At 48.8% G+C, this 14387-nt stretch overlaps 1 protein-coding gene across 1 annotated transcript in view; it reads right to left on the reverse strand.

Moving 5' to 3' along the window:
- LOC144511705 (Fc receptor-like protein 5) overlaps nucleotides 1-14387 on the reverse strand; it is a 67106-nt gene that overhangs the window by 43222 nt on the left and 9497 nt on the right. The window contains exons 2-3 of the mRNA XM_078241931.1: nucleotides 13044-13355; nucleotides 348-656 (exon numbers count right to left, since the gene is read on the reverse strand). Of these exons, the coding sequence (XP_078098057.1) occupies nucleotides 348-656; nucleotides 13044-13355 (621 nt within the window). The remainder of the gene's footprint in view (nucleotides 1-347; nucleotides 657-13043; nucleotides 13356-14387) is intronic.

Here is a 14387-nt window from a genome sequence, read left to right on the forward strand (position 1 = left end):
CAGGGGAAGAAGTGAGCTGTTGGTGAGTATCTGGTGAGTATCCGGGAAGTGGTCAAGGTCTATTTTCCAGCCATCGGGAGCATGGGTGGGGTCCTTGCCAACTTGTTAACCAGGAGAATGGGGTCCAAGGTGCAATAAATCTGACCCCATCTCTCTGGATCATTACTCTGGGCCTCTGAATTACAATTCCTCCAACATAATCATTGTGCTAACTGCCCTCTCGCTGCAAGACTCTGCACTGCTGCGGAGCCTCGGGATATCGGAGCTGTCAATGTCTCCTCCCTGATAAAGCACCGATCAGACATTTCAGTCGAGAGGAATAAAAATAATCACTGAGAACAATGTACCGTCAGATATTTGTAGCTTTACAGGAAATATTGAAAGGGAGCCGTGCTGATCAATACCACAGCTGTACCATCCTGCATCTCCTGTGCGAAGATCCTCCATAGTAACAACAAATAATCCTTGTGTCTTGTTATCTGTGATCGAAATTCTCCCTCGCCGTCCATCTGGATCGTCTGATTTTACCAAAACAGAGCACTGACGACTCCAATATTTCACATGTGACTGGGACAATTTGTCATAGTGACAATCTATAGTGATCGATCTTCCCAAAACTCCTGTTACTTTATTTTGTGCCCACAATGCACTTGGAGCTGAAAAGACAACAGGTCAAAAACTGAACTGAAAATAATTGCTTAATACAAACAGATATATTTCAATAGGAATTTTCACTGTGTTCGGAGAAATCTCCCCAATACATCTTCTAATGCAATTGAATACCTCCTTGTTTGAGATGTTGGGAACATTAATATAATGAGTGGACTTTTCCAGAAAAATTTCAAATTGTCAGGTTGGGACTGAAAACCGGTGACTTTCCAGAAAGACAGCCAGGTTTTCCCACCAGATCCCCTGACATTTTCCCCAAAAAATCAGGGGGCGTGGTTTGTGCTGTCGCTTTGGCAGGACGGGGCCTGATTGAGCTGGCAAGGCCGTCTCCATAGAGATTGGGCACCATTTTTAAAGTTGATATTAAAGTTCCGTTGAAGAACCCTCCCCCTGCACCCCAATGCCCACAGACATCAGGAACCTCAGTGGACAAGGAGAAAACCCCTCACCTAGAGGGTTGATGCATTATCAATACCCAGAGACGGAATCTGGAATAATAGGCTTTTATTAACAATAAAAGGGAACTAACTCTACAGGAAACTCTAACCGAGGGACCGGACCAGAATGAGGCGAAGGGGAGGAGCAGCCACCTTTATACCCCAGTGAACAGGGGAGGAGCCTCAGGCAGCACCGGTAGGGGTGTGTCCAGTCATCAGAACATAACAGTGGTTATCAGAACATAACAGTGGTTTACCACAAGGGTCAATCTCCCCTCAACGTCCCACCACTCAAAGATCAGTGTTCTTCACCTCCACCATGCAAGCATTAGGGTAACCCTACACCAGCCTCTCTCTGCCAGCATCATGGCATTCCCACTCCCACCCTCTCAGCAACGACGATCAACCCCCCCACCATTCACAGTCTCCACCCCAATGCATACACGACCTCCCCACCCCCTCACAGCCCACAGGCATCAGGCCCCACCCCGTGGACATCGGGACCCACAGTTGACAAGGGAACAGTATTCCAAAAAATATCTGAGGAATTCTCCCCAGTCCTGGGGAAAGCTTATCTCTCAAACAGCAATTGTCAGACAGCAGATTGTCTGCTCAGGGTCACATTGCTCTTTGAGGGAGCTTATTGCTCAAAGATTGGTGCTGAGCTTCCTACATCACAACAATGGCTCTGAATCAGTTCCAGCATTGACCAGAACTGACTGTAAAACTGTCCTTAAGTTGTGAAAAGTGCAAAATAAATGCAATTCTATTTTTATTAAAATTGCTTAGAACGACACAATGAACTAAACCCGTGAGCAATTCAGACAGACATTAATTAAAAAATTAGTTGTAGTTTTTGAAGCTTAAAGTGATATTTACCAATGTTGCTGATTTGTGTTAAGTAACTGCAGTCATTCTCTGAAATGTGGATCACTGACACTGTAACCATTTCACTGTATTTTTCTCCCTGGTGATTTGAGGCTGTGCAGTAATATTGATGATGTTGCTGTGTGAAGGATTGACAATGTAGATCCAGTTTATTGGTGTCAGAGATCTTTGAAACTTCAGATGGGGTCTTTTCATACCATGTGCACTGAAATGGAAGTGATCCCTGGACAGACTCACAGGAGACGGACACTGAGCCCCCAGAACATGAGGCATTTGGTGGTGATAGAAATCTAAGTTCAGGAACAGACACAGGTTCTGTGGGGAAGAAACAAACATTCAGAAACTTGAGTGAACATCTAAGAATCAAACACTCTGTGATTTTCACCCGTTCAGCATCTCAGCCAGGGGCGGCCATGTTGGAATCTCACCAGCACATCCACGTCTCCATGGGGTCGAATGCTTAACCAGGGTTTGTATGTGGGAAGTGTGTTTGTGTTGTCCAGAAAGTTAGAAACACCAGGAAAGTTAAAGTTAAAGTTAAAAGTTAAAGCTTATTTATTAGTCACAAGTAAGGCTTATATTAACACTGCAATGAAGTTATTGTGAAATTCCCCGAGTCACCACAGTCCAGTGCCTGTTCGGGTCAATGCACCTAATCAGCGCGTCTTCACAAAAGTAAAATTTGTGCTGAATTTAACAGCAAAATCTGATCAGAACTCTTCCAGAATTGAGAGTCTGGCTGGAGTTTGAGCAGAAAAGTCTGTCGTGTAAGATTTGAAATTGGTGGGGGTGTGAGCTCGGGGGACAGTCGCGAGGAGGGAATCAGGGAGGCTTTATTGCTCGTTAGCCAATCATGGGGAGGGACAGATTGTACAACGTATTTCCCCGGGGGCTGGGGTGAAGCACTCCTGTGCCTCCAGGTCCACAATCCGTCCTGGAAAAGCTGCTGGATCCAATCGATCCCACCGCCCTTCAACCTGATGCAGGATGGAGGAGGGGAGTTAAAATTCCCATTTGGCCAAAAGGAGTAGCCAAAAGTGACCGTTTTCACCAACATTTTAAATGAGGGCTGGTGAGTCTTCATTGCTGCCAGGGCCACGAACTGTACTCTGAATCAAACAGGCCAAAGTTCGCCTGGTGACCGAAGAGTGTATTTTTGAAATGTTGCTGGCTGTGAGCTTGCCTCACACACACTCACTCACACACCCAGACACACTGTAAAATTAACACTTGATCCAGAACATGGAGCAACGATTTGGCCATTCAGTCCCTCGAGACTGTTCCACACTTCAATTAAATCACAAGTGACCTATATCATATACCAAAAGAGAAAATGCTGGAAAATCTCAGCAGGTCTGGCCGCATCTGCAAGGAGAGAAAAGAGCTGACGTTTCGAGTCCCGATGACCCTTTGTCAAAGCCTGTATCTTGTCTGTATCTTGACCTGTCTCTTATCCCTGTTTACCCACTTTGGCGACTGAAGCAAATCTGTCAATCTCAGTTTTAACATTTTCAATATATCTCAACAATACTTTTGGGGAAGGAGTTCCAAATTTTCACCACATTTGCGCAAAGACGGTATTTGTCTGTCTGATGGGATCTTCATCATTCCATAATTGGACTGTTCAGTGCCTTCCATTGTGCATCAGCGGACACTTGTCATGCAGGGGCGTAGCCAGGTTCTAAAGTTAGGGGGAGCGAGCACATAAAAAAGGCGCCACGACGCATACCAAATAATTTTAAATTCATTATACATTTTTATTTTGTATTTAAAATCAAAGCATAATAAAAACACGAGTGTTATTTAATTATTTTACATTTTAAACGTAAAATGAAAACAAAATGAAGCAATATGAAAAAGATATGAAGCAACTACAGCAGCCTCTTTCGTCTCGGCTTCATTCGAGCAAAGTTATCTATTACTTTATTATAATCTACCTCAGTAGCCAACTGTCTTTCAATGGAGACCAAAGCTATCCCAGACAATCTATCCTCGCCCATTGTAGAACGAAGGTAGGACTTTAAGTGTTGGAGCCGGCTAAAGGATCGTTCCACAACTGCGCTAGTTATTGGTAAGGTCAGAAAAATGTGCTACAATGTGGACAGGTTAGGATAAATGGAACACATGTCATTGGCGATCATGAATTTTAGTACATTGTTGATGGTCAGTTTCTCGACACGTGAATCTGCCTCACTGCCAGTGCTCATCATCTCTTTGAACATGTCTTTGAATGAAAGAAACTCTTGTACGATTTCAGTTTGACTGTCGATGACGTCTGAGTATGCGTCTGCTAAAAATTCTAATTTGTTCACATTATCTGCGTGGTCAAAAAGCTTTGGATCTAAACCACTAAATTTGGAAGCCACATTTTTAAAATGCTCAAATCTTTTACTTGTGCTATTTATAACAGAATCTCAGGACACGAAGTAGGATTCAACTATGAAGCTCTTTCGGGCATCAAATATTCCTTCATCCTCTGCAATTTCTTCATGGAATCTTTTTCTTTTACGTTCTCTGTGCTGCTTGTCTTAACATCACATTTTCGAGCCAACTCGGTTGCTTCATTCTCAATCTGTTTGAATTGAGATTCATACTCATTTTGCATGTTTTTCATATCTTTTTCAAAAAGCTGAATCAAATGAGAAGCCATTACCAGATCTAGACTACTTTTCTGTAAATATATGGATAAATTGAAAGCCTTGTCTAGCACTTTACTCCAGACTATAAGAAAAACTAAGAATTCGTATGTTGGACTCTGTAGCGGTTTAAATTCTTCAAGTGATAATCACCAAACCTATTTACTCACCCAATCTCGGCTGGTGATGTCCGTCGGCGAGGGATGCTTGGTCTCGACTGCCCATTCGTCGCGGTGGCTGCATATTTATGTCCTTCGCAGCCTCTGCAATTATCCTCGTGATTGGATGCCCTCTTGGGAGATTGCACGCCTTCCGCGCTGCCTGAAGTCCCCACATCCGTATCGCATCCTACGATTGCAGTACACGGATCGAGGACTTCAGATCTCAGGAAGAGATCTGAGGGGCCCGTGAGGAACACCCCATTGAAAAGGCGCCACTTTTGAAGAATGTGCTCAGGGGGAGCGATCACTCCCCCTGCTCCCCCTCTAGCTACGCCACTGTTGTCATGTGACCTGAACTTGCGTATGTGTGTATGTGCGTATGTGTATGTATGCGTGCATATGTATGTGTGTGTGTGCATGTGTATGGTGCGTGCGTGCATGTGTGTGTGTGCTGATGCACGTCAATCGAACTCAAGACACAAGGCTTCGGTAACTGAAGGCTTTTATTGCCTAACAATGGAACTACTAGAACGTAAGTACACCACCCCAGACTGACGAGGTCCCGCCCGAGCAGGGGGTCTTATACCTCTCCCAGGAGGCGGAGCCCGACTGGGATGTGCCACAACAGTAACAACCACAGGTGTATTAATCCCACCCTAGCCCAACAACAACATTAGAACAACCCCACAGTGGGAACCAACGATGGTTCACCACATTCACCCCTCCTTTGAGAACAAAGGCCGGCGGGGTGCGAAAACAGACTAAAAAAAAGTCAACAGATTATAAGTCCAGACGGTCTGGAGGACCGCACCGTCGTTGTGACCTCCTCAATACCGGCGGTGACACCGGAGTAGGTGCTTGCGGTGGCGTTCTCTCCAAAACAGCGTCCGGCTGTCCTCTCGAGGACTCACAGGCTGGTTGACCCTGATGAAGCGGTAGTGCAGGGGATCCCGGTACATTCTGCGATGGCGCCGATCTCCGGGTCTCAGGCAAGCTGTACAGTGGAGTATAACTGTTATGCACTGGTCCCGGTGCTGACCGCGCCACGTCCGGGGGAGAAATAAGGGATAAGGGATTCGTCACTGGGGGTATAGGAGCGACAGGAGTTGCTACGTCCCCTGCGGGCGCCAGGTCTCGGATCGAGACTGTCCTCTCGCCCGTCAGGATATGCCACATAGGCATACTGAGGGTTGGCGTGGAGGAGGTGGACCTGTTCGACCAAGGGGTCGGACTTGCGGGCCCTTACATATCGCCGCAGAAGGACGGGTCCTGGGTACGTCAACCAGGCTGGTAAAGATATCCCCGAGGACGACTTCCGAGGGAATGAGAACATCCTCTCGTGGGGAGTAGCATTGGTTGCCGTACACAGGAGGGAGCGAATGGAGTGAAGCGCATTTGGGAGGACCTCCTGCCAATGGGAGACTGGAAGGCCTTTGGACTTCAGCGCCAATAGGACAGCCTTCCAGACTGTAGCATTCTCTCTCTCCACCTGTCCGTTGCCCCGAGGGTTGTAACTCGTGGTCCTACTAGAGGCAATCCCGTATGAGAGCAGGAATTGCCTCAAGTCATTACTCATGAACGACGAGCCCCTGTCGCTATGTATATAGCAGGGGTACCCGAACAGGGTAAAAAGATCACGGAATGCCTTGATCATCGTGGCAGTCGACGTGTCCGCGCAGGGGACAACAAACGGGAACCGGGAGTACTCGTCTATGATGTTAAGAAAGTACACGTTCCGATCTGTTGAGGGAAGGGGGCCCTTAAAATCCACACTCAGCCTCTCGAAGGGGCGAGTGGCCTTGACCAAATGTGCCCGGTCAGGTCGGTAAAAGTGCGGTTTGCATTCCGCGCAAATCCGACAGCTCCTTGTCACTGACCTGACGTCCTCCACCGAGTAAGGCAGGTTGCGGGCTTTGATAAAGTGGTAGAGCCGAGTGACCCCAGGATGGCACAGGTCATTATGGAGGGCGTTCAAGCGATCCTCCTGCATAGTAGCGCATGTTCCGCGCGAGAGGGCATCCGAGGGCTCATTGAGTTTCCCTGGACGATACATGATATCGTAATTATAGGTGGAGAGCTCAATTCTCCACCGCAAGATCTTGTCATTCTTGATCTTGCCCCTCTGCGTGTTGTTGAACATGAACGCCACGGACCGCTGGTCCGTGATCAGGGTGAACCGCTTCCCCGCCAGGTAATGGCGCCAGTGTCTGACGGCCTCCACAATGGCCTGGGCCTCCTTTTCCACCGCTGAATACCGAATTTCGGGACCTTGGAGGGTGCGGGAAAAAAAACGCGACGGGCCTGCCTGCCTGGTTTAGTGTGGCGGCCAGGGCGAAATCAGATGCATCGCTTTCCACCTGAAAAGGGATGGATTCGTCTACCGCGTGCATCGTGGCTTTTGCAATGTCGTGTTTCAATGCCTTGAAGGCCAATTGGGCCTCTGGCGTGAGTGGAAAAGTCGTGGACTTAATAAGCGGACGGGCTTTGTCCGCGTAGTTGGGGACCCACTGCGCATAATAGGAGAAGAAGCCTAGGCATCTCCTCAGTGCTTTTGCGCGAGTGGGCAAGGGAAGTTCAGCAAGGGGGCGCATACGGTCGGGATCAGGGCCAATGACCCTGTTTTCCACTACGTATCCCAGGATGGCTAACCGGCGCGTACGGAATACACACTTCTCCCTGTTGTAGGTCAAATTCAGGCGAGATGCAGTGCGTAAAAAGTTCTGGAGATTTGTGTCATGGTCCTGCTGATCACGGCCGCAGGTACGGGAAGGTAGCCCGCAGCCCGTTCTGGTCCACCATTCGGTCCATAGCACGCTGGAAGACCGAGACCCCATTGGTGACACCAAATGGAACCCTAAGAAACTGATACAGACGACCATCCGCCTCAAAAGCCGTGTAGTGTTGGTCCTCTGGGCGGATGGGGAGTTGGTGGTAGGCGGACTTAAGGTCTATGGTGGAGAACACCCGGTACTGCGCAATCTGATTGACCATATCAGATATGCGCGGGAGAGGATACGCATCGAGCTGCGTATATCGATTAATGGTCTGACTGTAATCAATGACCATCCGGGGTTTGTTCCCGCTCTTAACCACCACAACCTGTGCTCTCCACGGACTAACACTGGGCTGTATGATCCCTTCTTTGAGGAGCCGCTGAACTTCAGATCTGATGAAGATCCGATCTTCAGCGCTGTAACGCCTACTTTTAGTAGCGATGGGCTTGCAGCCTGGTACCAGATTCTTGAATAAAGAGGGTGTGGTGATCTTTAATGTAGAAAGATTGCATGCGGGGCGCTTTGGACAATTTGGAGACTGCAGCTGGTCCCCTACTGTCAGCGAAGGGAGTGGCCCACCGTACTGTAGGATCACACTCTTCATGTGGACCATAAAGTTTAGTCCGAGGAGAATTGGTGCGCAAAGATGCGGCAACACAAGGAGCCTGAATCGCTCGTAAATTGTGCCCTGCACTTTCAGAGTTACCACACAACGTCCTTGAACAGGGACAGACCAGGACCGTGATGCCATAGAGATTGTCTGTTTGGCAGGTTGAACCTGGAGTCCACACCTCTTTACAGTGTCAGGGTGAATAAAGCTCTCAGTGCTCCCGCTGTCAAACAGACAATAAATTGCACGACCATTTACCTTTATGTCCATCATTGAACAGTCAAGCCTGTGGTGCTTAGCCTGGTTCAGGGTGATCGACGCCACCGTTGGCCCTTGAACGTCACTGCAGGCAGCTGAGGTCGATGCTGAGGACCCCTGCTGGTCGCTCCTGGTCGTCGTCGACCAAAATGGCCGCCCCCATGAATCGCACATGGTTGAGGGCGCCAAGCGTAGCGACTCCTTGTGGTCATCCTCCTCCGACTCCGTCGACCACAATGGCGTTGTCCTGGACTCGCACGTGGACGAACCCCGTGGGTACTTCGACGTCGATGGTGATGATCCACGTTCTGAAGGGTCACAGGCTGCACTGCCGTTCTTGGGCTTTGATCTGCACACCTTTGCGTAGTGCCCCTTTTTACCGCATTGATTACAGACCACCGCACGGACGGACACACATAAATACCACACACAAAGACACACACACACATATGACCACCGACACACAGACACACACACAGACACACACATACACCCCACACACAGCCATACACACATAAATGGGGCAGCACAGTGGAATGGGGCGACACAGTGGTTAGCACTGCTGCCTCACAGTGCCCAGAGACCTGGATTCAATTCCAACTTGGGTCACTGTCTGTGTGAAGTTTGCACGTTCTCCCCGTGTCTGCGCGGGGTTTCCTCCAGGTGCTCCGGTTTCCTCCCACAGTCCAAAGATGTATGGGTTAGGTTGGTTAGCCATGCTAAATTGCCCCTTCGTGTTAGGGGATTAATAGGGTAAAAAAGGAGGGTTATGGGGATAAGGTCTGGGTGGGATTGTGGTGGGTGCAGACTCAATGGGCCGAATGGCCTCCTTCTGCACTGTAGGATTCTATGGAAGTAGAAAATGATTTTGATCCTGAGCTGCAGGCCTGTTTGGGAAGATAATGAGCTGGATTTTCACCAAATCACATTGAATTGGGAGCCCTCTAAAAATGCCGGTTGCTCCTAATTCCCGGATTCTCGATCCCATTCCTGGTCTGTGCGATTTAAAGAATTATTTTCAAGGGTCCTAACAATAGCCCACTGCTGCTTCCATTGTTGAGCAAGGCACCTTCGACTCCGCTGCTATGTTCATGCAATCGGGGTCAGACCTTTAGGGAGCTTTGGTTTATTGACTGCCAGGAGGAGTCACTAACCCCAGTCTGCATGACGGGGCCTTTCAAAAGTTAAGTTAAAAATGTTATCCCAATGTCCCCTTTGCCAAATCACACCCCCTAACCATGCACTAGGTTTCCTCATGAACCTTGTGCCCTTCTATCCAGCTCCATATGTCCTCATGCCTCCTCATTGCCAAGCTCTGCCCTTCCACCCACCCCCAGTGTGGGTTGTGGGGGGTGAAGGATTGAGGGGCCTTTGTGTTTTGATTTTAGCTGGGACAAAATCTCGCGACACTGAGCTGGGCATTTACAACAGCCCCCCTCCCCCTTCCCCTGGCAGCCCCTGTTGCTGCGTCTGCATTTCTTCCTGGGTTGGCAGGCCAAACCCCAGCATGGACCTATCCCTCCACCAGGCCAACATCTCAACATTTCAACAATGAATGAAGAGGAGAAGAGAGAAAATGCTGGAAAATCTCAGCAGGCCTGGCAGCATCCAGGGTCTCAAAGGGTCGTCTGAACTCAAAACATCAGCTCTTTTCTCTCCTCACAGATGCTGCCAGACCTGCTGAGATTTTCCAGCATTTCCTCTTTTGGTTTCAGATTCCAGTATCCGCAGTAATTTGCTTTTATATTTTAATTAATGAAGCGGCTTCTTTTAATCATCAAAACAACTCTTCAGTTCCTGTTTAGTTCTCTTGTAAAGCTGAAATCTGTTCGGCTGACCTAAGCATCTTGGTGAATATGTGAGTCGCCCATCATATCAGGAAGCCTGTGGACAGATTTTTACACTAACTCCCCTGGCTGTTTTTTATGTAAGGGGGAGTCAAATTGGAGGGACGGGATTCCCTCTGAATTCCCACCCTTCCCGATCTCGCAGCAATTCTACACTTGGGTAGGAAAGATCTCACATGGAAAGCTGGTTCTTGCCCGACTCCAAGCATGTCAACTGAGTTGCGAAGAACTGTCTGAGCTGCGGAATAATGCACACCTTATGCAAGCTTTCCTCAAAGTGGGGCTGATTCCCTGTCCCACCACCCACCTCACACATGTGCTTGTGCACTGCCATCAGACCGTGCTGAATCCCTACCCCTCTTGCTCCACCCATAGGGCAGCTCCTGTCCTAGCACCACACAGTCAGCAGCCGGGACAGAGCAACTCGGCACCACCGCTTACCCCCCCTCCCCGCCCACCCCCGCCTGAATATGTGGCGCCTCTTCCTTCAAGGTGAATGGGCGGCACTCGTGAACACTGCTTAATATAGAAACATAGAAAAGCTACAGCACAATACAGGCCCTTCAGCCCACACAGTTGTGCCGAACATGTCCCTACCTTAGCGATTACTCGGCTTACCTATAACCCTCTATCTTACTAAGTTGCATGTACTTATCTAAAAGTGTCTTAAAAGACCCTGTCGAATCCGCCTCCACCACCGTTGCTGGCAGCCCATTTCACGCACCCACCACCCTCTGAGTGAAAAACTTACCCCTGACATCTCCTCTGTACCTACTCCCCAGCACCTTAAACCTGTGTCCTCTTGTGGCAACCATTTCAGCCCTCGGATAAAGCCTCTGACTGTCCACTCGATCAATGCCTCTCAACATCTTATACACCTCTATCAGGTCACCCCTCATCCTTCGTCTCTCCAAGGAGAGAAGGCCGAGCTCACTCAACCTATCCTCATAAGGCATGCTCCCCAACCCAGGCAACATCCTTGTAAATCTCCTCTGCACCCTTTCTATGGCTTCCACATCCTTCCTGTAACGAGGCAACCAGAACTGAGCACAGTACTCCAAGTGGGGTCTGACCGGGATCCTATATAGCTGCAACATTATTGCATGACTCCTAAACTCAATTCCTCGATTGATGAAGGCCAGTACACCATACGCCTTCTTAACCACAGCCTCAACCTGCACAGCTGCTTTGAGCGTCCTATGAACTCAGACCCCAAGATCCTTCCGATCTTCCACTCTGCCAAGAGTCTTACCATTAATATTATATTCCGCCATCCTATTTGACCTGCCAAAATGAACCACCTCACACTTATCTGGGTTAAACTCCATCTGCCACTTCTCCGCCCAGTCTTGCATCCTATCAATGTCTCGCTGCAACTTCTGACATCCCTCCACACTATCCACAACACCTCCAACCTTTGTGTTAATGTTAATCTGCAGTGGAGCAGCTGGAGTAGACCGGGGTGTGGTCTCCGCCATTCTCCGGATGGTGTGGCTGACCCTACGCTATCCCAATAATTCAGGTCTATGGATCCTGTTAAGTTCTGTGTATTTATTCTATTTTATTATATTCAAGGAATTTACACCATCAGTAGTGACGAGCTATTCAGTGTTTTAGAATCCCTATAGTGCAGAAAGAGGCCATTCGGCCCATCGAGTCTGCGTGAACTCTCCGAAAGAGCTTCCCACCCAGGCCCACCACCCTGCTCTATCTCTGTAACCCCACACTTTAACCATGACTAATCCCTCTAACCTACACATCTTGGGGCACTAAGAGGCAATTTAGCATGGCCGACCCACCTAACCGGCACATCTTTGGGCTGTGGGAGGAAACCAGAGCACACGGAGGAAACCCATGCAGACACGAGGAGAAAGTGCAAACTCCACACAGTTGTCCAAGGCCGGAATTGAACCAGGGTGCCTGGTGCTGTGAGACAGCAGCACCTACCACTGCGCCGCCCACAAATTAAGCACCCAACATGGGGCTTTTTGTCTTTTGTCTTTTAGTTTTAATACGAAAGCAAACACCTGACAGTTTGACAAGTTGGAAAGAGCAGGAATTGGGTTTTGTGTGAGTCAGATTTCCCGACTTCTGCCCTCTAGCTGCCAGAGTCTGCACTGCAGTGGACCCTTGGGATACCGGAGCTGTCAATGTTTCCTCTCAGAGGAAAGCATGGCCTGAACTTTTTGCTCGTAGTGTGTGTGTGCACTCAGCGAGTCTGGACGTGGGTACGAAACCTCAGCCCCGAAGCGCAGTTCCACACTGGCTGTCCAATGAATGGGGGAAGAGCCACTGTGGAGCTGTCTCAGGGAGCTGTTGACCCGTGAAAAATATCAATGTTAAAACGATACCGCGAGTGTCAGGGCAGCACGATCACACACACAGCTCAGGCCCCAGACACATTTCTTACTTTAATATGAACCCTGACCTTTCATTCCGCCCTGGATCGAGGTTGCAGCTAAAATGTAAAGGTCACCTGGCCAATTGGCCCACCCGCCAACTGTAAAGGCAGACGGGCAACTTAAAGTCCTGGACAATTGGTGTTTAATGAATTTAAATTGACTTTTGCATGGCTGGCAGCCGCACTTCCGACTTGCGCATGTGCCTGGCGACTGAAATATTGAGAGAAGGCATATTGCCGTCGGGGTGTGATTTTACCCACATTCGGGTAGGGCACACGCCTGATTTTTATACATAAAATTCTGGCCATTGAGCAGAGATTTCAGTCAAAAGTAATAAAGATAATCACTGAGAATAACGCACCGTTAGATATTTGTAGGTTTACGTTATACATTGGATCGAGAACGGATGTTTCAATTCCACAGCTGTACCATCCTGCATCTCCTGAGCGAAGATCCTTCATAGTGACAACAAATACTCCACGTGACTTGTTATCTGTGATTGATATTCTTCCATTTTGCTGATTTGTTGTTGCTACAACATCACATTGGCGAGTCGAGCCGCGACACCAATATTTCACGTGTGACCAGTACCACACACCATAGTGACAATTGATTGTGATCGCTCTCCCCACAATTCCTCTCGCTTCCTTTTTTGCCCACAATGCACCTGAAACTGAGGAGACAACATTTCAGGAATTGAACAGGGAATAATTGCTTCATTCAAACACAGACATTCTAATGAGTTAAATTCCATGCAGCTTGTGATGAAAATAAACATTAATATAGACATTTATCACAGTCTCATGGTGTCCCAAAGCATTTCTCTCAAGGATTTATTATTTTAAATATTTGTTGTATTTTCCTGACCCACTGACAGGGGCTGGGGGAGCAGGGATGGGGGGCGGGGGGGCCTGGAAATTGGGATTCTGCCTCACATCGTGGGCCTTCACTCCAGAGTGTGATTGTGAGACATCATCAAGAGGTTTCAGACCCAGAAACAAACCTAATTGACGGGTCCAACTTGCAGTTAGTTGGGGAGCAGCCCGGAGGACATGACAGGAGCAAAGAGGTCCTTGATCTGACCTGTGAGGTGGTGTAGGCAGTAGGGATGGGATGTGACTCACACATTAAATCCTGGCAGGAGGGGGGTTTTCAGATCTTGGGTGGGTTTGGGATTTCAGGAGGTGAAGATTGCCGACCTCGGTGATGGTGCATGGGATTGGTGGCCTTGGAGGATGGCCGGAAGCCTTTGGTAGCAATTTACATGTCTGCCGAGGAGGAGGTTCTGATGACTCAGGGGAATTGTTTGTTTAATATTTATTTATTAGTGTCACAAGTGGGCTTACATTAACACGGCAATGAAGTTTCTGTGAAAATCCCCCAGTTGCCACACTCCGGCACGTGTTCGGGTACACTGGGGGAGAATTTAGCATGGCCAATGCACCTAACCAGCACGTCTTTCAGAATGTGGGAGGAAACTGAAGCACCCGGAGGAAACCCACGCAGACACGGGGAGAATGTGCAGACTCTGCTCAGACAGTGATCCAAGCCGGGAATCGAACCCGGGTCCCTGGCGCTGTGAGTCAGCAGTGCTAATCGCCGTGCCACCGTGCTGCCCTTGGAGGCCTGCATTGGGCCACCGCTGATCTGGGGGGGTAATGAAACCACTTGGAAGGGTGGCAGTGGAATGAAGGGAGTGTGGATA

The sequence above is a fragment of the Mustelus asterias genome, chromosome 25 (assembly GCF_964213995.1).
Source record: "Mustelus asterias chromosome 25, sMusAst1.hap1.1, whole genome shotgun sequence".
NCBI classification, from domain to species: domain Eukaryota; kingdom Metazoa; phylum Chordata; class Chondrichthyes; order Carcharhiniformes; family Triakidae; genus Mustelus; species Mustelus asterias.